This window comes from Lissotriton helveticus, chromosome 5_1 (genome assembly GCF_964261635.1).
Source record: "Lissotriton helveticus chromosome 5_1, aLisHel1.1, whole genome shotgun sequence".
In the NCBI taxonomy this organism is placed as follows: domain Eukaryota; kingdom Metazoa; phylum Chordata; class Amphibia; order Caudata; family Salamandridae; genus Lissotriton; species Lissotriton helveticus.
The window spans coordinates 369,789,296-369,814,211 of NC_136065.1; the positions used below are offsets into that span (position 1 = coordinate 369,789,296).

The 24,916-nt window shown below is 51.2% G+C and overlaps 1 protein-coding gene across 11 annotated transcripts in view; it reads left to right on the forward strand.

Annotated features, from left to right (window-relative positions):
- The window catches only part of UBR4 (ubiquitin protein ligase E3 component n-recognin 4), a 2,329,353-nt gene that overhangs the window by 1,393,596 nt on the left and 910,841 nt on the right, over positions 1-24,916 (forward strand). For all 11 annotated transcript variants that reach the window (XM_078642504.1, XM_078642505.1, XM_078642507.1 and 8 more), the window contains exon 49: positions 10,241-10,457. In XM_078642504.1, the coding sequence (XP_078498630.1) occupies positions 10,241-10,457 (217 nt within the window). The remainder of the gene's footprint in view (positions 1-10,240; positions 10,458-24,916) is intronic.

Below are 24,916 nucleotides of genomic sequence, written 5' to 3' on the forward strand. Positions count from 1 at the left end.
ATACGGACGCACCGGTCACGAGTGCTCCTCGACCGGACAAACCCAAGTCGGCCACGCTCGGGTCTTCCCCAGGGGGCGGACCACGAACATCAGTCGGATCGACGAAACCGTCCGCTTCCTTTACGAAGCAGGTCTCGGACTCCCTCAAGCGCCTTAAGGTCAAGGCTTCAGCATCGGAACCGAAGACTCCTTCCGCGCCGAAGCTACAAGACGCACCGAAGACCTCATCAGCACCGCTCGTCTACACGTTGCGGCCTAAGGTGGCGCCAAAGGCCTTTGCACCGCGGTCGTTGCCCAAGGATACCGTGTCGACGTCCACTCCACCGGCTGGGACCGTGGGTCCTCGACAGCCTTTGGTTGAAGAACGGTCGGAGCATTTCATCGATGCCGACACCGGCAAACTCACGCTCTACAAAAGGAAGATTACTTCGCAACCTTTGCAGTCCTTTACCATTCCTCTGAAACGTAAAAAGCCTGCAGCAGACACCCCCGTTCTGGTGGAGCAGATTCTTCCTCAGCATAGGCGGAGTGCCACACCTTCACCCACGTACTCAGATGGAGATGGAGGGGACCAAGATGAGGAGTACAACTTCCCTGCTCATACAGAGCCTGATGAGCAGCAGGAATCATGGATGGATACTGGTGATCAAGGGGACCAGCAGACGGTCCAGGATCCACAGGTCTTTCACGTTAAACAGTCCCCCACTGAGGACTCTGCGGCGTTTAATGCCTTAATCGAAAGGGCAGCTACAAACCATAAGGTGGAGATGCATGCTGACCCCGTGGAAGTGGACTTCCTTTTTGACACTTTCTCTACTGCTGAAAAAACTGTCAAGACTCTCCCCATGTTGAAAGGGGTCCTTAAGCATGCGGCAGACATTTTCAAGGAACCCACAAGATCCCTGGTGGTAAACCCACGCATTGAGAAGAAATACAGACCGGCACCTGGCGACCCCACCTACATACGGGGCCAGTTGCCTTTGGACTCTTTGGTGGTCTCTCATGCCCGCAAGAGGGCAAACTCCCAAATGACGGGTGAAGCTCCTCCCCCAGACAAAGAGTCAAAAGTGCTGGAGGCATCTGGAAAGAGGGTAGCAGCTCAGGCGGCCAACATATGGCGCATCTCAAACACGCAAGCTCTGTTGGCCAGATACGATAGGGCACACTACGACACCCTAGAGCAGCTGTTACAACACCTCCCAGACCAGTTTAAAGAGGGAGCTGAAATGCTTATCCAGGAGGGGAAGCTCATCTCCAATGCTGCTATAAAGTGTGCGCTAGATGTTGCAGACACAGCAGCGAGAGCGATCAACACTAGTGTGATGTTGAGGCGTCAGGCATGGCTCCGCATCTCGGGATTCAAGCCAGAGATACAAACTACTATCCTCAACCAACCCGTTAATCCAGACAGGTTGTTTGGTCCAGAGGTGGACACCACCCTGGAGAAGATCAAAAAAGATACAGAGACTGCCAAGTCCATGGGAGCTCTCCAGTCACAACAATTTAGAGGGAACACTTTTCGTCGCTCAGGCACTCGAGGTGTTAACAGAGGGCACATGTCGCAGCAGACGCCATTCAATAAAAGTGGTGCACAATCCTCCTACAGCAAGCAGGGCAGAGGTGGATACAGAGGAAACAGTGCCAAGGGTAGAGGCAGAGGCAACAACAGTTCCCGTACCTCTGCCGCCAACAAACAGTGACTCCCTGTCACTGCCCCCCGACCATCCAACACCTGTCGGGGGGAGACTCCAACAGTTCCTGCCCGTCTGCAAGTCCATCACCACAGACAGGTTGGTCAGGAAACTTATCCAGTTCGGCTATTGTTTAGAACTGACAACCACCCCACCACCCAGGCCCCCAAAACACCGTCCTATGTCAGCAGAACACTTGCACTTATTACAGCAGGAGGTTCTAGTGATGCTGCAAAAAGGCGCAATAGAGCTTGTGCCGGTGGAGGAGGAAGGCACAGGGGTTTATTCCCTGTACTTCTTAATCCCAAAAAAGGACGGCTCGCTCAGACCGATTCTGGACCTACGCCCCTTAAACCAGTACATTCTTTCGGAACACTTTCACATGTTGACACTGCAGCAGGTCCTTCCCTTGTTACAACAGGGAGACTTCCTCGCAACCTTGGACCTCAAAGATGCTTACTTTCACATACCACTCCACCCCTCCCACAGAAAGTACCTCAGGTTCACCATCCAAAACAGGCATTACCAGTTCAAGGTACTCCCCTTCGGAGTGACCACTGCTCCCAGAGTGTTCACAAAATGTCTGGCGACAGTGGCGGCACACCTTCGGAGACAGAGTATACATGTCTACCCTTATCTGGACGACTGGCTCGTGCAGGCAAAGTCAGCCCAGCAGTGCGCCGCCGACATGACCCACACCATTCACCTCCTTCACAGTCTAGGATTTACACTGAACTACCCGAAGTCAAACCTCCAGCCAGCCCATGTGCGGCAGTATTTAGGCGCGACTATCAATACTCTGGCTGCCACAGCTCAGCCAAACCCAGCGAGGATCGCCAACATCCAGTCGCTGATCCAAAAGTTCAGAAAACAACACTCACTCCCAGCGAGAGTGTTCATGCAGTTGATAGGCATGATGGCCTCCTGCATCTTCATAGTGCCGCAGGCGAGACTCCATATGCGTCTGCTCCAAGAATGCTTAGCGCATCAGTGGACTCAGGCTCAAGGACAACTAAACGACCTAGTGTTGGTGACGGGTCGGGCATACAACTCTCTGCATTGGTGGAATCCACACAACCTTTGCAAGGGCCGACCGTTCCAGGAGCCTGTGCCACAGATTACACTGACGACGGACGCGTCTCTCCTGGGATGGGGGGCCCATGTGCTCCACTATACGGTGCAGGGACTATGGACAACGCAACAAAGGAAGATGCACATCAACTACTTGGAGCTGATGGCAATCTTCATGGCACTCAAGTCCTTCAAAGTACACCTGTGCAACAAAGTCGTGTTGATCCGGACGGACAACATGACAGCCATGTACTACATCCAAAAGCAGGGAGGTACGCACTCTCCACAGTTGTCTCATCTGGCTCAGAGCATGTGGAAGTGGGCCATTCAGAGGAACATCTTCCTCATGGCGGAACACCTCCCGGGCACGGACAATCAGATGGCGGATCTGCTCAGCAGGTACAACCACCAGATGCACGAGTGGGAGGTACATCCATCGGTACTCCGCCCGTACTTCCAGCAGTGGGGTCATCCAGAGATAGACCTGTTTGCCACGGAGGAAAACGCAAAATGCCAAAGCTTTGCCGCCAGGTTCCCTCACCCACTATCGCAGGGCAATGCGATATGGATGAACTGGTCAGGCAGATTTGCGTACGCTTTTCCCCCAGCGCCTCTCATTCCGCTGGTGGCAAGAAAGCTAAAGCAACACTCGATGATGCTCATCCTAGTTGCTCCAACGTGGGCGCGACAACCGTGGTACACCACGTTCCTCGAACTCTCTGTGGTACCGCATCAAAGACTGCACCTCACACCCCGGCTCTTGACGCAGAACCGTGGAGACATTCAGCACCCAGATCCGCAGCAGCTCAATCTGGCGATCTGGCTCCTGAGGTCTTAGTTTGGCTACCTTGATTTGCCCCCTGAATGCATGGACATCATCCGGGAGGCAAGGAAGCCCACTACCAGAGCTTGCTATGCAGCAAAATAGAAGCGGTTTGTCATCTACTGTACCGAGCACGCTATTAACCCGCTCGATGCCTCCATTCCTAATATCATCTGCTATCTGTTGCATCTTTACAAATGCAATCTAGCATACGCTTCCATTAGGATACACTTATCCGCCATAGCGGCTTACCTCCAAAACAGGCAGCATCTCTCTGTCTTCAGGGTGCCTGCCATTAAAGCATTCCTGGAAGGGCTAAAGCGGGTCATCCCTCCCAGGACCCCGCCAGCTCCTGTGTGGAACCTCAATGTGGTGCTCACCAGATTGATGGGTCCCCCATTTGAACCTCTGCATTCATGTGAACTTCAGTTCCTCACATGGAAAGTGGCTTTTCTCATTGCCATAACGTCTCTACGACGTGTTAGTGAGCTACAGGCGCTCACCATCCAAGAGCCATTTATACAGATTCATTCAAACAGGGTGGTGCTGCGCGCTAACCCCAAATTTCTCCCTAAAGTGGTGTCGCAGTTTCATGTCAATCAAACTATCGAACTGCCCGCATTCTTTCCCAACCCAGAAACGGTAGCAGAAAGGATGCTCCATACGCTTGATGTCAAAAGAGCGCTTATGTACTACATTGACAGAACGCAACCTTTTAGAAAGACACATCAACTCTTTGTTGCCTTCGCAGCTCAGCACAAAGGCAACCCCATTTCCAAAGCAGGAATAACCAGGTGGATCGTTAAGTGTACTCAGATTTGCTATCAGAAGGCTAAGCGCACTTTAACGGTCCCCCCCCAGGGCACACTCCACACGCAAGGTGGGGGCCTCCATGGCTTTCCTGGGTAACATTCCTTTGGAAGACATTTGTCGGGCAGCCACATGGTCTACACCACATACGTTTACCAAACATTACTGTGTGGATGTGCATTCCAAACAGCAGGCAGCTGTAGGACAGGCTGTTCTTAAAACACTTTTTCAGACTTCTGCAGCTGGCAAGGGCGGCCGCCGTTAATGGAGGGACTGCTATGTATTCTATGCTACAGATATGAATTTAGCAGCCCACATGCCTCGAACTGAATATGCTACTTACCAGTATGCATCTGTTCTTGGCATGTAGGGCTGCTAACATTCATATCGCCTGCCCTCCTCCCCGGCGCCCGTAGCGGCTGCAGACTTTTTCTTACACTTTATCTCTAGCATGGCCATCACTTTCACTATTAAACTCCATCTTTGCCACAATGGCTAAAAACAATCTGGGGATGGAGTCGATGCCCATGCGCACTGTAGTCCAGGGGAGGAGCCACCTATCTCGTGATACTTCGAAGACTCTTCCAGGACAACAATGTGCAATCATCCGGACCCAACACTAGGCGGCGAGCTATGCTACAGATATGAATGTTAGCAGCCCTACATGCCAAGAACAGATGCATACTGGTAAGTAGCATATTCATTTCTAAGCCCTCCTCCAGCTATTCCACCGGTTCGCTCACAATACCTGCTATGCGAACTCCAAGCGGAGGCCGATACCCTGTTAAGAAAGAGGGCGATAGAAGCTGTCCCTCCATCCAAAGGGGAAAGGGTCTATACTCAAGGTTCTTTCTTGTGCGCAAAAAGGACAAAAACAAGTTCAGGCCCATTCTGGATTTGCGACAAGCAAACAAATTGATTTGCAGGGGAAAATTTTGCATGCTGTCCTTGCACCAGATTTATCCTCAGCTGCATCGAGGAGACTGGCTTTGCGCCATAGATCTGCAGGATGCGTACTTCCACATTCCCATTGCACAGAAGCATCGGAAGTACTTGCGCTTCCTAGTCAGCACCAACCACTATCAGTACACCGTACTTCCGTTTGGTCTGAAGTCTGCGCCCAGGACTTTTTTCAAAGTGCATGGCAATGGTTGCAGCACACCTGAGGGACAAACAAGGTGTTTTCTACCCGTACCTGGAGACTGGTTGATCAAAGCATCCACGTTCCAGGAAGCGCAAATGCATTTCAACAGGACGGCTGTTCTGTTGAACCAACTGGGTCTGCACATCAACATGTACAAGTCTGTCCCGACTCCTGTTCAGTGTCTGCAGTACTTGGGAGCCTCCATCGATACTCTCAAGGCAAGCGTGTGTCCTTCGGAGGAGCAACGCTTATCGATCCTTCGGAAGGCTCAGACTCTCATGTCCGTTCCATCAACGACAGTGAGGACGATGTCCTCTCTCCTGGGGTCGATGGCCTCTTGCCTCTTTCTCACCCCACATGCACGCCTCCACATGAGGCCACTGCAGGAATGTCTGGAGGATCAATGGGACCAGAAATGAGGGAGCTGGGAGGACAGATGCCTCTCTCAAGGGCTGGGGAGCGCATTCGGACCACCTTCAAATCCAAGGCACTTGGTCTCAAACAGAAACCACGTATCACATCAATTTTCTGGAACTCAGAACTGTTCATCTGGCGCTGAAAGCTTTTCTCCCGTCCTTCCACACCAGCTCCCTGCTTGTACAGACGGACAACACGACAACAATGTATTACCTCAACAAGCAGGGGGCTCGAGATCGGGCACACTGTCTCAGGAAGCACAAGCGATCTGGCACTGGCTGTTGCCCAGGGGACTGACGATATCGCCCACCCATCTACCAGGTGTGCAGAATGCTCATGCAGACGCACTCAGCAGGCTCATTCAGGAAAATAACGAGTGGGTCTTAAACAACGAGGTGTTAAGAAACATGTATGCAAGATGGGGCACTCCAGAAATAGATCTGTTTGCCACCGCCGACAACAGCAAATGCTGAGACTTCGCCTCCAGGTTTTACCAACCAGGGACTCTGGGGAAAGCACTGTGGATCAGTTGGTCGAACAGCTTTCTATACGCTTTTCCGCCCATTCCCCTGATTCCAGCAGTGCTGATCAAGCTGTCCCAATCCAGGGCTCGGATGATCCTCATTGCTCCGGTATGGCCTCTGCAGTGGTGGTTCACCGACCTCCTACACCGGTCTCTCGTGCCCCATCTTCGGCTGCCATGTCGGCCAGACCTTCTCACTAAGTTCAAAGGGCAGATGGTGCACCCCAACCTCTCGTCGTTGAGTTTGGCAGCATGGCTCCTGAGCTAGTGCAGTATGGACATCTAAACCTGCCTGAGAACTGAATGAGATACTACAAGAGTCAAAGAGACCGTCTACAAGGACTTCCTACGCCTACAAGTGGAAGAGAATCTGCATTTGGTGCACTTCCAAGAATTCTGATCCTACGACCTGCAAGGAGGATGTCATTCTTCCATACTTGCTGCATTTGGCTCAATCTGGCCTTAATTTTCATTCTATTAAGGTTCACCTCGCAGCTTTGACTGCGTACAGGAAATGCCCTTCACAAATTTCCTTTTTCCAAATCCTTGTCATCAAAGATTTTCTGGAAGGTTTGAAGAAGGTATTTCCTCCCATTAGGCGTCCTTTGCCTCCGTGGGAGCTGAATGTGGTGCTGTCTAGATTGACGAAGGAGCCTTTTGAGCCTATTCACAAGGCTTCTTTAAAGCATTTAACCTGGAAGGCAGCTTTCCTTGTAGCTACAACATCGGCTCGCAGGGTGAGTGAGATTCAGGCTCTGTGTTGTCAAGAGCCCTATACTGTATGTCATGCATCCAAGGTTGTCCTGAGGACTCACCCGAAGTTTCTCCCTAAGGTGATATCTGATTTCCATGTCAATCAGACAATCACTTTACCAATGTTTTTTCAACATCCTTCCTCTCCGGCGGAGATGTCCCTTCATTCACTTGATGTGAGACGGGTTTTGAAATTCTACTTAGATAAGACCAAAGACATTCGTAGGTCAGATCAGCGGTTTGTTAATTACGGATCAGTCAGGACTGGTCTTGCCACCTCCAAACAGTCCATATCTAGGTGGATTGTGTACTGTATACAACTGTGTTTCCAGAAAGCTAACAAGACTCTAGGGGGTAAGCCTAAGGCTCACTCAACCAGAGGCAAAGCGGCTACAGCGGCTTTGCTGCGTAATGGTCCCATTGCAGATATCTGTAGGGCTGCTACTTGGAAGTCTGTCCATACCTTTGCTAAGCATTACTGCTTGGACTTTGATGCCAGGACAGATGCGCAATTTGGGCAGGCTTCGCTCAGGAATTTATTTGCTCAGTAAAGATTTTTTAGGTTTCTTCCACCGCTGGGTTTGGTTTGTTTGGGATGGGCTTGCCATTCTATTCACAGATTATGACTATCCATAGAGATCCCCTACTACAGAAGGAGTAGTTTCTTACCTGTAACTCCAGTTTTGTAGTAGGGGTGTCTCTGTTATAGTCATAAGCGACCCACCCTCCTCCCCGGTGGATGAAAAGATGATTTCCTGAATGCTACAGGCCTGGCTTTATGCACCTTCAAAAAGAACTGAAAGTAACTTGCCTTTGGCTGTGCATCATGGGATACCGAGGGTCTCTGAGGGGTTCCTGAAAGGCACGGTATCCCCTTTCCAAACACATAATGGCAGCCTATGGGGCTTGTCTGTCCAACCCTTCCTCTCTATCATGACAAAGGATTTTTGTGAAGGGGAGTTTCTCTATGTGTGAAATTCTGTAAAATGTGTAAATTTCTATATTATTTGGCTATCCTTTTTCACTTCAGGATGAAGTGCTGGCAAATGTAGCCTTGTTAATGTCAGGCTGCATTTTTTGTCTTTGATTTTCTCCTAAGTGTCTATGCAGCACTGCAAAAGAGGACAATTTAAGAGACTATTTTGATTGCTCCAGGGTCCGCGCACATGGGCGGGACTATTCACAGATTATGACTATAACAGAGACACCCCTACTAAAGAACTGGAGTTACAGGTAAGAAACTACTCCATCTCTAACGCTCTTTTGCACGAGAACAAAAAAAATGCAGATATTTTGAATAGTTGCTGGTATTCTTCGACCAGAGGAAAGGATAATGATTATCAAAACAAGAAATCTCGAGATGGGTAAAAGCAGCAATTTCCTTCTGTCAGATTAAAGTGGGAATGTCTGCTAGTGAAAACAGTATGGCACATTCCAACAGAGTATGGCAGTGTTGACAGCTTTCAATCTAGGAAAGTAATGAAAGCCGCTAATATCTGCCGAGCAACTACCTGGAAGAATTGCTACACCTTCATTCAGCACTACTGTTTAGATGCAATGGCTGACAAAGATATGACGGTAGGAAAAGCATCTCTTACTCTTTATTTAAGCTAAAAGTGAGCAATTCTATTAGTAAACCATCATCCTCAATGTTATACTATTGTGCGATACTTCATTCTATTCTGATTCAAGCATGTGAATGACAGATTTAATGCTGGGGAAGAAAACATTTACCTGTCACTATTGTTCTTCTCCAGCATTGGTATTTTCATAGATTCACATGCCCCCCCCCCATGGAATTTGTTGATCTTTAATATATGCTACTCAAACTTACGCTGGAATTCTGAGGTGAGATGGCATGTGGGAGGGGATTTCAGCCAGGGTTGACACTCATTGGCAAGACGGTGCCTCTTTTGGAACTTGTTAAATGGGGCTCTAAAGTGACAATGTCCTAAGGGCTTTCAGGCCTGTTGTACTCTCTTACTGTTTCCATGGGATATCCCACCTGGATGGTAGGAAATAATGCAAGCACGTGGATATAAGAAAGATACACTGGAGAGTTGTAGTTACAGGTAAGCATGTTTTTTCTTCTACTTAATACTCTGACATCAGATTCTTCACGGTTATGTTCAGTGTACTTTTGATAGTAGTGAAGTCCCAAGTTGGTCTGTGAAGACAGTTTATACAAACTCAATCTTGTGTGCCGCGTTCCGGGTCTGAGGGCGTGTGGGAAGAAGATAACAGATGTCAGCGCATGAGGCTCCATGTTGTTGCATTCATAATATATGAGATGAGATGATATTCGGTCATTTGACCAAATAGGTCTGCTTCGGATGCTGTAGTCAGCATGGCATTCCTCATAGTTGTATATGTTGCATATGCAGATAATTTGAATTGAATGGTAATTAATTCTATGTGAAGAAACCTGTATTATTAATTATTGGTTTTAAAAAGGTTTCATGCATATTAAACAGTAAGCCCGTTATAGGGCAAACTTGATGAGTGCCCTTGTATTTTATAGAAGTCAGAGGAGCAGCCATTAATTATTACTTTGGCCCTTGAATTAACAGTGTCTGAACCCAAGCTGCAGTGAGGATTCATTACCCGTAGAACTATACAAAGCTCTTATTAATACAATTGTGCTAATTTATCCCAAAATGATTCAGCATACATTGTCAGGGATGCTGGTTCCTGCATATTGGGAATGCACTAACAAAGCTGTCCTACTGCAGTGAAATTGTGTATAAACATAACTGAATTTTTTTTAATTCTGTATATTAGACATGCAAAGAGCTGTTACTCTCACTTTGGGCAAGGGACATTAGTAAAATGAACCTAGAACCATGTTTGCTTATGACACTAACATAAGTGTACAGAAGTACATAAAGTATGTTCCTACTACAGTCCATAAGAACAAGTAAGATGTGTATTGTTTTGTTTGCTGCAGCCTGCATTGTAGATATGTGATATGCTCTAAGCAGTGCTTTAAATCAATGTTGTTTTTACAGTTGGAGCATCTGTGGATCCTGCTGGTGTCACCATGATGGATGCCATTAAAATTTATGGGAAGACTAAAGAGCAGTTTGGTTGGCCTGATGAACCCCTTGAGGATTTCTCATCTGCCTCAGTGAGCAGTGTGTGCCCTCAAAATCTCAATCAAGGAAATCCAACCACAGAGACAGAGCCTGCACCCCCTGCTACCACCAATGGACCAGTCCTGGAGAGGTGTGTTTGCTGTTAAAATTACTTTTCAATGTTTGAGGTTGAGAATGTTGATGAGTGGATCCTTTAAGTGTGTGAGAATAGTTTTGAATTGCTTGTGATTGAGAGGTGTATAACTGAACACCCAAGATTTGCATTTCAGAAATTAGGACATGCTAGCTGGGGGTGTACTATACAGGAGAATGAGCTGTTGTGTTTAATTTACTATAATCCACATGCTTTTGAACTATTCCTGGTCATTTAGCTGGGACTCATCCACTCACATACTATTGCCATATTAGTGCATTTATTAACGTTACCTATTACCCTATTGTTTGAGTTTTTTCTGCTTTAGTTGCTGAGATGGATAGGCTGAAATCCTAATCTTTGGAGGCCACATTCATATTTTTGCTGCATTTCATGTCCAAAGCATTCCTCTTCAGCAGTTATACATTTGTTTGAAAATAATGATGAGAGCTAATTTCAGCAAAAGTAATCTTCGGGGGACTTGGCAAATATGTTTAGATAGTATCTTGTGTAGATTTCCTGTGCAGTTATTCCATATGCTGCTTCCTGAAACTAGAACTTGGCTCACCTATGCTTCCCTCTGCAACATATTGGAGTTATTTAAATCTCTTTATAATTTGAGGACTCTCAAATCTCAGTAAATCTGGCTGATCGACAACAGATAGATTCGAAAAAGCACACATTGGCTGGAAAATAACCTTTATATTGTAAGATTTTACCAGACTGTCTCAAATAACTCTTAACGCCTGAAGAGAGTGATGCTTTTGGTTTAGTCAAATGATACTCTGCCCGTGCTTCTCTCCACATACACCAACTGAAGAAAAAAATCTTATTCCTCTAAGAAAAGGAGATCATAGACCTACAACTGAATAAAAGGCAGCATCTTGAATTGAAGCATGATATTGCCTTTTCAGAAATCTTCATCTTGCACCACATTTGGGAAACTTTTGTTGCCTAAGGAGAAATTTGGGGCTACATCATGATTCGGAGCTGCATGGTATTCAGCTACTAAATCAAAAGTGACTATACCTTTGGTGACACCCTTGACATACCCAACAGGAAACTTCTTACTCAACAATGCTTGTCCAGTTGTTCTTTCCCCTTGGATTGGTTGTCCAAATAGTAGTGACTTATGAAAGTGTGTGGTGTCTATAGCAAAGCAGCCATGTGGTTGATGCCATTTCTTGTTAAGTAGGCAATCACTCTCCCTTGTAACCTTTAGTTAGCGTTAGCCTTCTTGATGGCATAGCACAACTAGATTTATCTGAAAGAGACACGTTAGTATTAGATTCCTTACCTTAGAATATCCCCAGGCGTCAGACTGGATCCGGAAACTTTTGCGTAGCAGTACCCTTGCGCGTCGGTAGGCGTCGTCTGCGGCTCCGCGGCCGTAGACGGCGTCGCGGGCGCCGTGATGACGTCGCTGGAGTATATAGACGGTAGGCGTCGTCTGCGGCTCCCCGTCCGTCGTGGGCGCCGTGATGACGTCGTCGGAGTACTTAGATGCCGCCTCCGCGTGCTGACGTCAGTTCTTCTTTTTTCCGCGCCAGCAAGCGCAGATCTGGAAAAAGCAGTAACCCTTAGTCAATTTTTTACTAACTTTTTGGATCATTTTTTGATCATTTCCCGAAGTCTTACGACTCCGATCGGTGCCGTAGGGATGCCTGGCTTTAAGCACTGCGAGGATTGCGACTGCACGATGTCGGTCACAGATCCTCACCACCTGTGTCTAACTTGTCTAGGCGTCGACCACGACGACAAGGCCTGCTCCGACTGCCAGGCTCTCTCTTCGAAAGCCAGACGGGAGCGGTCCCGCAGGCGACTCGAGCTCCGGCAGTCGGTCCCGCGCCGCGAGGGTCCCGGTCCCACGGGAGGTCGAGGGACAGGTCGCGGGCTCGGAGCCACCACAGTTCCCGAGAGTAGGCCGCACTCCTCCGGGTCGAAGTTGTCGTCAGGTAAGAAGCACAAGAAGTCCAAGAGGCGTCATCGCTCTTCGGACTCCCCCCGACGCGGCCGGGGTTTGGGTGACATGACCTACGCGGCTCCGTCGGAGTCGCGGGCGACGCGTCCTGCTCCACATCCTCCCGTCCCTGGGCATGACGCGACGCCGGAGGAGATCGAGCGCTTCCTCGTGGCCATGAGGAAACTCTCTCCTCCGAGGCCTCTAGCGGGTCGGGGGCTTCGGCCCTGACGCCGTCGGGTGCTTCGGCCCCGACGCCGCCGACGCCTTCGGGCCCGGCGCCGCAAGGCTCCGCAATCCCGACGCCGCCGGTGCCTTCGGGCCCGGCGCCGCAGGGTCCAGCGGTCCCGGCGCCTTCGGGCCCGGCGCCGCGGGACCCCACTAGACCTTCTTCAGGATCTGGGTCGTCGCCGGTGGACCTTACGACCTCCTCGGCGTCGGACCATCAGGTGTCGCCTCCGGCACCGTCCTCGGGCGGCGCCGTCCCCGATGCCCCCTTCGTTCCTGTTCCGACGTCGGGACGGCCCCGATGGGCGCCGCTCCAGACGTCGTTTGGGGAGTTTCACTTCTATGAACAGGCCCCATTGATTGAAAACCCTGAGTATCAGGTGATGGGTGATGAAGGGGATTGGGAGGGGTCTGAGGACCCTCTGACCCGAGAGTGTCAGTCTCATGAGGACTGGGCAGGAGACCTTGGGGAGGCTAGTGGCCTGGACACCTCTCCAGACACTGGTTTTGGAGGAGGGGGCAACCTACAATGTGGTGTTGATGATGGCTGTCAGTGCCTTGGGCCTTGAGCTCCCCGTCGCGGCCGTGAGGACTAACCTCCTCACTGAGGTCCTTAAACCGCAGTCAAGCTCGGCCGAGCCTCTGCTGTCCTTTAATGAGGCCTTGACCGACGTTCTTCTGGGCACCTGGTCTAAGCCCGCTACGGGTTCGCCCGTAGATAGGAACGTGGCCAGATGCCACCGCCCAGCCCCGGGCGACCCCTGTTTCCTGTCCACCCATCCCACCCCCGAGAGCCTGGTCATCCAGGCCTCCAATTCCCAGACCGCATTCCTGTCGGTGCCGGCGGACAGGGAATCCAAGAGGTACGAGCAGTACGGTAAAAAGATCTTCTCGTCCCTTAGTCTGGGACTGCGGTCTTCCAACACCGCATGCCTCTTGGGCCACTACACCCACTCTCTGTGGGATACGGTTGCGGAAGTGCTGCCAGAGTGTCCATTGGAGATACGGGCCAAACTCGGCCAAGCCCTTGTGGAGGGCCGGGATGCAGCCAAATATTCTATCCGGTGTGGGCTGGATACCACTGACTCACTAGGTAAAGCGATGGCAACGACGGTGGCGGTCAGACGCCACGCCTGGTTGAGGTCCGCCAACTTTTCGGCCGATGTCTAAAACACACTGATGGACATGCCGTTTGATGGCCGTCGCCTCTTTGGCGACAAGGCAGACCATGCGCTTGAGCATTTAAGGACTCCAGGGCTACGGCCAAGTCCTTGGGCCTCTCGGCCCTGCGCCAGCAATCAGCTGCCTTTCACTCCTTTCGTGGCCACGGACGGGGTGTACCCACACGTGCTGCCAGCCACGCTCCGCAAGGTAATACCCAACGCGGTGGCGGCCGTGGGAACCGCCGTCCCGGCGGTCGGGGACAACGGCGAGGTCAGTCCACACCTTCCCCCGCAGCATCCGCCTCTAAACCCTCCTAGTCCGTGCTTTCAGGCCAATGTGACGCCAGTGGGAAGCAGGGTTCGCCATCACCACCTCCACTGGCGCACTGTCACTACGGACAGGTGGGTGCTGCAAATCGTCCGAAGGGGCTACTCCCTCCCCTTCGAGGCGACTCCTCCAGCCATGCCACCGCAGAAGCACCGTATATTGGGGGATCATTTGCGACTTCTGCAGGAGGAAGTTACGGCCGTCTTGGCGAAGGGGGCCATCGAGCGCGTTCCTGGGCCAGAAGTAGGGTGTGGTTGCTACTCCCACTACTTTCTGGTACCCAAGAAGGGCAAAGGGGGCCTACGCCCTATCTTGGACCTAAGGAACGTCAACGGCTTCCTCCGGAAGGAGTAGTTCAAAATGCTGACACTGGCTCAGGTCCTAGCTGCCCTGGACCCTGGAGACTGGATGGTAGCGTTGGACTTGCAGGACGCTTATTTCCACATCCCCGTCCTACCGGCCCACCGGCGCTACCTGCGGTTCACGGTTGGCCACGAGCACTTTCAGTTTACCGTGCTCCCCTTCGGCCTTACCAGCGCCCCACGGGTGTTCACAAAGGTGATGGCGGTGGTAGCAGCTCATCTGCACAGGTTAGGGGTTTCAGTCTTCCCCTACCTCGACGACTGGTTGTTGAAGGCGGGCTCGCCCCAAACAGTCAGCCACCTCCAGACTACGGCAGATCTCCTGCACCGGCTGGGGTTCTCCATCAATGTGCCGAAGTCACACCTGTGCCCCTCTCAGAAGCTCCTTTTCATCGAGCGGTTTTCGACTCGGCGCGGTTTCGGGTTTATCCACCCGAACAGCGGATCCAGGATATTCAGGCTCTGATTCCCATCTTTCAGCCGTTATCCCGGGTCTCGGTCAGGTTGACGCTGCGGCTTCTGGGGCTGATGGCCTCCTGCATCCTACTGGTGCATCACGCAGGTGGCGATGCGGGCTCTGCAGTGGGACCTGAAGTTTCAGTGGGCCCAGCATCAGGGCAACCTGTCCGACCACGTCCTGATCTCGGAAGGCACTGCGAGACAGCTGCAGTGGTGGCTCACGGACCGCGATCGGGTCAGCGGCAGATCCCTCTCCCTTCCCCAACGTAGTTGTGACGGACGTGTCCCTCCAGGGCTGGGGTGGCCACATGGGAGAGGCGGAGATCAGAGGCCTCTGGTCTCCGACGGAGGCCCGGCTCCACATCAACCTGTTGGAGTTACGGGCAATTCGTCTAGCACTGAAAGCATTCCTCCCCTCTGTCCGGGGGAGTGTAGTGCAGGTGTTCACAGACCACACCACCGCCATGTGGTACTGCAACAAACAGGGCGGGGTGGGGTCGTGGACCCTTTGCCAGGAGGCTCTGCGCCTCTGGCAATGGCTGGAACGCCAGGGCGTGACCCTGTTGGCTCAACACCTGGCAGGTTCTCTGAACGCCAGGGCGGACGAGCTCAGCCGTTGGTGCATGATGGATCACAAATGGCGTCTGAACTCGGACGTGGCGCAAGGCATCTTTCAGCGATGGGGAGAGCCTTGGTTAGATCTATTCGCCACCGTAGAGAACGCGCAATGTCATCAATTCTGCGAGTTAGAATTTCCAAGGCGACACTCGCTCGGCGACTCTTTTTGTCGCGTGTGGAGTTGCGGTCTGTTGTACGCCTTTCCGTCTATACCACTTCTGCCCAGAGTGCTGAAGAAGATCAAGCGCGACCGGGCCCAAGTTATCCTTGTGGCTCCGGACTGGGCACGAAGGTACTGGTATCCAGAGCTACTCAGTCTGTCAGTCGATCCCCCGGTTCGTCTGCCTCTTCAGGAGGACCTTCTGTCGCAGCAACAGGGGACGGTCCTCCACCCGAACCTGTCCAGTCTCCACCTCCATGCTTGGAGATTGAGCGGCGACAGTTGAGGCCATTTGACTTGCCTCCTGAAGTCTGTAACGTCATTCTGGCAGCCAGGCGTCCCTCCACCAAGTCGGTATACGCCTGCAGGTGGAACAGATTTGTGGCATGGTGCACAGCAAAGGCTGTGGATCCTCTTGCTGCCCCTCTTTCTGAGGTTCTTCTCTTCCTTCTTTCTCTTGCCCAGCAGGGCTCTGCTCTGGGCACTATCAAGGGCTACCTTTCTGCCCTTTCAGCCTTTCTAAGGCTGCCTGATCAACTTTCGTTGTTCAAGTCCTCTATTGTAAATAGATTTCTAAAAGGCATCACACACACTTTCCCTCCTGTTCGGTTTGTGATGCCTCAGTGGGACTTGAACCTGGATGCTACCATTAGGATAGCTGGTCTATAAGGTTGACTTACAACCAATCACCATAAGGGTTGTTTGGACTGATACAAGGTGATCACTAGAACTAGTGAGCATCATATATCAGGACAACTTCTCACATTAGTGGCAGCGGTGGGATGAGGTCGGAGAGGTCTGGGAATCCAGGTCTCGTCGGGCTCTGAAGTCTGGATCCTCGAGGGAAGTCGCTGGACGCTTGATGGTGCCTGCAGTTGCAGGGTGGACACTCCTTACCCACAAGGGAGATTCTTCAGTCTTCTGTGGAGCAGAACGTCGAAGTCCAGAGTTTCTTCTTGTAAAGTTGTTCAGGATAATCTTATTTGGAATGGCACCAGCTCCTACCTTTATTCTCCTAAAGGGGGCTGCACTACTGACTAGGTCCCTCCCCTGGGTGGGACCAGGAAGGGGGGTGGCTACACCCCCTATCCTTTGTCCGGTTTCGCGCCAGAGCTGGTGCAGGGATGCCCCAGCAACTGGTTTGAACCGGTGTATGCACAGGACACCTTGTGTGCCCCAGGCATGTCTCATTCCTTTCAGGCCTGTCCTACCCAATACACAAAATCCTGTCTGGGGTGGTGCGAGCACCTCCCAAGGCAGGAAACCCTTTGTCCAAGCCTCCCTCGCTGGAAGGACTCCCAGCAGCAGGAGGTCAGACTTGTCTGTGGTGGCAGCATCCATTTTGTGATGCCAAGGCTCGAGTTAACTTTAACCGGGGTTCACAGTTACATACATGTCGTGTCCCTCTAGAAGGATGGAATGCTACCCCCGTCGCCAGAATTGGCGAGGGGGTAGTATTCCAATTCGTATGACACCTTACTCGACATGTTTTGATAATGTTGTACCAGAGTTAGCATTTAACCGCGAGGATTATAATGCACTTAAGAGTATATGGTATAGTGTTATCATGGAACAGCTATTAGGACTTGGTTCCGCAAGCTGCAGACGGGCGCAGCTCATGCCAGAGCACCATCTCACATAATTCCAAGCACTCTGCCTTCAGGATTGATAAGGCCTGCCATAGGAGTGACTGATAGGAATATATGTGTCCATTTTAAGGTTAGATATAGGTATACTATATCTACAGCAAAGGGTGATTACACCACCTTGCCCCAGCTGTCTTGCAGCCAGTTGTGTCAGTTTTGGATGGCCAGCCAGGGGTGGCATAATACATGCTTCAGCCCCTGGTAGGCCCTGGGTACACCTATGCCCTGGATCCCTAAGGTATACTGTACAGGGACTGATAAGGTGGCCCGGTACCAATTGGTAAATGCACCTAAAGTACATGGTTGTCAATTTAGAGAGAGAACAGCTAGACTGTGGGTCTGATTAGCAGGCCCACAGCCAGAGAAAGTCGTAAACCAGTGAAGCAAAAAGCAAAAATCTGAGGTGACCATAGGATTGCAGACCCCACTCTCCTACATAAAGGTACTATAGGTACATATAACAAGCTTAGAAATACTCTGAGTTCTACTGAACCAGTTGTTGTAGTAGAAAGGGCCTAGCACACCCTGACTACAACTCTTAGCAAGGGATCAGTAGGAAAACCCATAGTGTAGGTAGGTGCATCACTTACACCTCACTAGAAAGCATGTCTACCCATGGAGAGACTTCAGTGACTCCCCTAGTGGTTAGTGACCCTCCACAGGTCCTTTCCAGATATGCAACTCTCAGTTTCCAGGAGATGAGACAATTGTGTACCTCCAGGAAATTGAAACAGGGTTCTAACCCTACCACTCCTTTTCGGTTAGGTCTCTTAGAGACATATGATGCTAGAAGGGCTTCTAACGCAGGCCACTCTAATCCAGATGGGAGCATGCCCCCCTTAGAAGGTACACCTGGTGATCCAGACTCCAACCTCCCTGAAGCAGAGAATGAAGATAGGGAAGAAGGGGATGTATCTGAGGATGAGGCAGAAAATGGGCAATCTTTAGTCAGCAGACTTACAAGGGCCAACTTAGACCTACATAGGGAAGGAACTGGGGGAGCCCCAGTGCCATCCACTAGCAGGCCTAACTTTGGGGTTAGGAGAGATAGATCTCCTTCTAGGGACTCCAACAGATCTGTGCACTCTCATGCATCTGCTCAGAGGAGAATCTCTTCCCCTCAGAGGAGAGAGCATGAAGCAAAGATGAGGGAGGCTAATCTGAGGATTCAAAGGGAAGAACTTGCCCTTGCCAAGGAGAAGCTTGCCTTTGCTAGAGAGCAACAGTTGAGTGGGGTAGTCCCCACTGGTGGCAGCAATATCCCTAGGGATAGAGAAAGGGGTTTTGATACTAGAAACCTGAGTAAAATAGTGCCCTCCTATAAGACAGGAGATGATATCCACAAGTGGATAACTGCTCTGGAGAGGGCCTGCAAGGTACAGCAGGTACCCCAGAGTCAGTGGGCAGCTATATTGTGGCTCTCCTGTGAAGGTAAAGGTAGAGATAAGCTCCTCACTGTTAGAGATGAGGATGCTAATGATTACCAAGTCTTGGAAACTGCACTGGTTGATGGGTTTGGCTTAACAACTGAACAGTACAGGTTAATGTTCAGAGACACCCAGAAAACTCAGGCTCAAGATTGGACTGACTTTGTTGATTGTGCCACTAAGACTTTGGAAGGCTGGTTACTGGGAAGTAAAGGTTCGAGGCATGTGGGCTGCTAAATTCATATCTTAGCATTAGATCGCCGCCTAGTGTTGGGTCCGGATGATCGCACATTGTTGTCCTGGAAGAGTCTTCGAAGTATCCTGAGATAGGTGGCTCCTCCCCTGGACTACAGTGCGCATGGGCATCGGCTCCATCCCCAGATTGTTTTTTTCCTCCATTGGGTTCGGATGCGGTCTCGACTTCTCTCTGTCGGAACCGAGTAAAACTAACTTTTTAAGGCCAAAAGGCCTTGGATTTATAGCGTCGGTATTGTTTGCGCACGGTCTCGAGTTCTTCCTACTCTTGGAGTCGGATTCAGCGGAGTTTTTTTCACTCTTCGGACATCGAGGCCTTCTCATCGCGACACGACCACGACTTTCCAGCATGGAGCGGAGTCCGTTTAAGTACTGTCCGCTCTGTGGGTCCAAGTACCCACATATAGACCTGCACCCGGTCTGTAACAAATGCCTTTCACCAGACCATGACGACGGCAAGTGTAAGGCTTGCGCTCAATTCAGGTCGAAAAAGACTCTCAAGCTTCGGCGCGCGGTGCGCCTGGAGGCCAGACAAGCGGCCCCGGATCCAGAAAACATCTTCAGCGACCAAGAAGAAGATGAACAGGGTCATCATCTCCAAATATCCCCACCCGAAACGGAGGTCGAGGCGGATCCGGAAGACGACGACGGAGTCGTGGATCAAGGCCTTGAATACGTCGACGAGGTAGGGGACGTCGAAGAGGTTTATGGGGCCGCGGCAGATAGCTCAGGGGACGAGCTATGCCCCGAAGGTTTCGAAGATCACGATCGGGTCACGGGATCGCCAGTTGGCCTTACCCAAGACCCCGTACCGCAAGCCACGGCCCCGCCTTCAGGCCCGGCCACGGACATACTTGCTGGGCAGGCCGGATCGAAACCGAAACCTACGGTATCGACTACGCCTAAAATGGCCGACCCGAAAACGAAACCGAAACTTAAGGACTCGAGCGTCCCTAAAATGGCGGCCGGCCAACAGAAAGCTACTGCACCCGCCGCCGCATCGGCTCCGTCGACCTCCGGTCCACAGAAGTCGAAGAAGTCTGTCGATTCCACGGGGTCAAAGTCGGCACCAGAGGAGGGATCCTCTAAGAAGGGTGGTCGGCACGGATCAACCGTTGCGACACCGTCTAAGCACGCCAAGGCCAGCGGCACGGTTCCGACTGGGACTCCGTCCGTCGGTCGCGTAGTGGAGTCGGAGGCGACACAAGCACACGGATCGACGGCTGGCACATCTGCGCATCGATCCAAGGACTCTGGGTCGGCGGCAACTGCATCGGCGTCCAAGACTCCAAAAGGCCTCCATGACGTCGGATCCGAGGGGAAGGTCAAGACATCCTCGTCAGCGCCAAAAGCCACTGTAAGTGAAGTGTCCCCCATCGCCGCTTCGCTGCAGAGAATCAGGGACAAGGCCGCTGCTACGTCGGCTCCGTTACCGTCGCCTCAGACGCCGAAGGACACTCCGGCAAAGCCTAAGAGTAAGCTTCTCTTCCTTCTGCCGCCGAAAGAGGCTCCGAAGGCCTTTTCGACGAAATCGACGCCAAAGAAGTCGGATTCTTCTACGGCGGGGGTACCTTCAGGTCGAGAACTCGAATCAGAGGACGATTCTGAGCATTTCATCGACGCCAACACTGGCAAACTAACCCTATACAAAAGGAGGATTACTTCTGAGCCTCTGGACTCCTATGTCATCCCACTAAAGAAAAAAAGGGTTCCTCAGGACGCTTCTGACCTCATAGAACCTATCCAGCCTCCTCCAAGAAGAAGCCCTACTCCCTCACCAGAACACTCTGAGGGTGAGGGATATGATGAGGAGGACCAATACACCTTCCCCATCAATGAACCAGATGCACATCCAGATGCATATGATGACATTGGTGACCAAGGCACCCAAAGTGTGGGGCAAGACCCACAGCCTTTCAGTGCACGTGCATCCCCAACAGAGGATTCTGCAGGTTTTCATGCACTCATTGAGAGGGCAGCTGCTAATCATGATGTGGACATGCATGCTGACCCAGTAGAAGAGGACTTTCTCTTTGACACTTTTTCAGTCTCTGAAAGAACTGTGAAAACCCTGCCTATGCTCAAGGGAGTCCTCAAGCATGCAGCTGACATCTTTAAAGAACCTACCAGAGCGAGAGTGGTCAATCCACGTATCGAGAAAAAGTACAGACCAGCACCTGCAGACCCTGCATACATTCGGGGACAGTTGCCACTAGACTCTCTTGTGGTCGCAAATGCCAGGAAACGGGCCAACTCCCAGACAACGGGCGAAGCTCCTCCCCCAGACAAGGAGTCCAAAGTGCTAGAGGCAGGGGGCAAAAGAGTGGCGGCACAAGCTGCAAACTTTTGGCGTATTGCAAATACACAAGCACTCTTAGCTCGTTACGATAGGGCGCATTACGACACCCTAGAGCAGATTGTACAACACCTGCCTCCAAAGTTTCAAGAAGGCACCAAACTGCTTATAGAGGAAGGGAAACTGATCTCCAACGCAGCCATCAAGTGTGCACTTGACGCCGCAGACACAGCAGCTAGGGCGATCAACACTAGCGTCATGCTGAGACGACAAGCTTGGCTCCGCATATCAGGGTTTAAACCTGATATTCAGACAACCATACTTAATCAGCCAGTCAATCCTGATAGACTGTTTGGTCCAGATGTTGACACCACCCTCGAAAAGATAAAGAAGGACACGGAAACTGCTAAATCTATGGGGGCCCTACAATCACAACAGTTTCGTGGCAATAATTTTCGTCGCTCAGGTGCACGTGGAGTCACCAGAGGACAAATGGGTCAACAATCGCAATTCTCAAGAGGTGGAGCACAATCCTCGTTCACAAAACAGAACAAGGGAGGTTACAGAAATAACAGCAACAGAGGTCGCGGCAGAGGAAACAACAGCTCCCGCTCCTCTACCCCAAGCAAACAGTGACTCTCTGTCACTGCCCCCCGACCACTTAACACCTGTCGGGGGGAGACTGCAGCAGTTCCTGCCCGTCTGGAGAAACATCACCACGGACAGGTGGGTGCTACAACTTGTCCAGTACGGTTATTGTCTAGAGTTAAAGTCCACTCCACCCAACATTCCACCAAGGCAACGGCCTATGTCCGCAGAGCATTTGCACTTATTGCAGCAGGAAGTAGTGGCGATGCTGCAAAAAGGCGCAATCGAGCTCGTGCCGGTGGAGGAGGAGGGCACAGGGGTATATTCCCTGTACTTCCTTATTCCAAAGAAGGACGGATCTCTCAGACCCATTCTAGATCTACGTCCCCTCAACCTGTACATACTATCAGAACATTTCCATATGCTTACACTGCAACAGATTCTTCCCTTGTTAAACCAAGGGGACTTCTTAGCAACCTTAGATCTCAAGGATGCTTATTTCCACATTCCACTGCACCCGTCCCACAGGAAATACCTCAGGTTCACTATTCAAGGCAAGCATTACCAGTTCAAGGTCCTACCCTTCGGAGTCACGACAGCCCCAAGGGTGTTTACCAAGTGTCTGGCGACAGTAGCAGCGCATCTCAGGAGGCAGAACATCCATGTCTACCACTACCTGGACGACTGGCTCGTTCAAGCCAAGTCGGAACGACAGTGCGCCGCGGACATGTCGACCACCATTCACCTCCTTCACAATCTAGGTTTCTCGTTGAACTACCCAAAGTCGCATCTTCAGCCGGCATATGTCCGGCAGTTTCTAGGTGCGACGATCAATACCCTGACGGCCATGGCTCAACCAAACCAAGTCAGGATAGACAGCATGCAGTCTCTAATCCAGAAGTTCAGACCACAACACTCACTTCCAGCGAGAGTGTTCATGCAGTTGATAGGCATGATGGCCTCCTGCATCTTCATAGTCCCTCACGCACGGTTACATATGCGCCCGCTCCAGGAGTGCTTAGCAAATCAGTGGACACAGGCTCAGGGACAATTGACAGACCTAGTGTTGGTTACCAGTCGGGCATACGACTCTCTGCATTGGTGGACTCCACACAACCTTTGCAAGGGCCGACTGTTCCAGGAGCCAGTGCCACAGATTATCCTGACAACGGACGCATCTCTCCAGGGATGGGGAGCTCATCTGCTCACTTACACGGTGCAGGGACTATGGACGACGCAACAACAGAGGATGCACATCAATTATCTGGAACTGATGGCAATCTTCATGGCGATCAAGTCCTTCATTGTACATCTGTGCAACAAGGTAGTGTTAGTCCGGACGGACAACATGACCGCGATGTACTACATTCAAAAGCAGGGAGGCACCCACTCGCCACAGCTGTCTCATCTGGCTCAGAGCATGTGGAAGTGGGCCATTCAGAGGAACATTTTCCTCATGGCGGAACACCTCCCGGGAAAGGACAATCCGATGGCGGATCTGCTCAGCAGGTACAGCCATCAAATGCACGAGTGGGAGATACACCCATCTGTCCTCCACCCGTACTTCCAGCAGTGGGGTCATCCGGAGATAGACCTGTTTGCCACAAAAGAAAACGCAAAATGCCAACACTTTGCCGCCAGGTTCCCTCACCCACAGTCGCAGGGGAATGCGATATGGATGAACTGGTCAGGCAGATTTGCGTACGCTTTTCCGCCAGCCCCTCTGATACCGCTGGTGGCAAGAAAGCTAAGGCAGCACGCGATGACTCTCATCCTAGTTGCTCCAACGTGGGCGCGCCAAGCATGGTACACCACGTTCCTCGAACTCTCGGTGGTGCCGCATCAAAGACTGCGCCTCACGCCCAGACTTTTGACGCAGAACCATGGAGAAATTCAGCATCCAGATCCGCAACAGCTCAACCTGGCGATCTGGCTCCTGAAGTCCTAGAGTTTGGATACCTTAACCTACCTCCGGAATGCATGGACATCATCAAGGAGGCAAGGAAGCCAACTACCAGAGCATGCTATGCTGCGAAATGGAAGCGTTTTGTCATTTACTGTACAGCCAATGACATCAACCCGCTAGATGCATCTATCCCTGACATCATTTGCTATCTGTTGCATCTTTACAAGTGCAATCTAGCGTACACTTCCATTCGGATACATCTATCCGCCATAGCGGCTTATCTTCAGAACAGGCAGCATCTCTCTGTCTTCAGAGTGCCTGCCATTAAAGCTTTCCTTGAAGGTCTGAAACGAGTCATTCCCCCAAGAACACCACCAGCTCCGGTGTGGAACCTCAATGTGGTCCTCACCAGACTGATGGGACCACCTTTTGAGCCACTGCACTCGTGTGAACTCCAGTTCCTAACGTGGAAAGTAGCTTTCCTGATAGCTATTACGTCACTGAGGCGGGTTAGTGAGCTACAAGCGCTCACAATCCAAGAGCCTTTCATTCAGATTCATCCAAATAGGGTAGTGCTACGCACTAACCCCAAATTCCTTCCGAAGGTGGTGTCACAGTTTCATCTCAACCAAACTATTGACTTGCCGGCATTCTTCCAAAACCCACAAACGGTAGCGGAAAGAATGCTCCATACCTTAGATGTACGGAGGGCGTTGATGTACTACATAGACAGGACACAACCCTTTAGAAAGACAAAACAACTTTTTGTTGCCTTCGCACCACAACACAAAGGCAACCCTATTTCCAAAGCAGGAATAGCCAGGTGGATTGTTAAGTGTATCCAAATATGTTATCAAAAGGCCAAGCGCACTCTAACGATACCCCCAAGGGCGCACTCCACACGCAAATTGGGGGCATCCATGGCTTTCCTAGGGAACATTCCTTTAGAGGACATTTGCAGAGCAGCCACGTGGGTTACACCACATACCTTTACCAAACACTACTGTGTTGATGTACATTCCAAGCAGCAAGCTGCTGTAGGACAGGCTGTTCTCAAGAC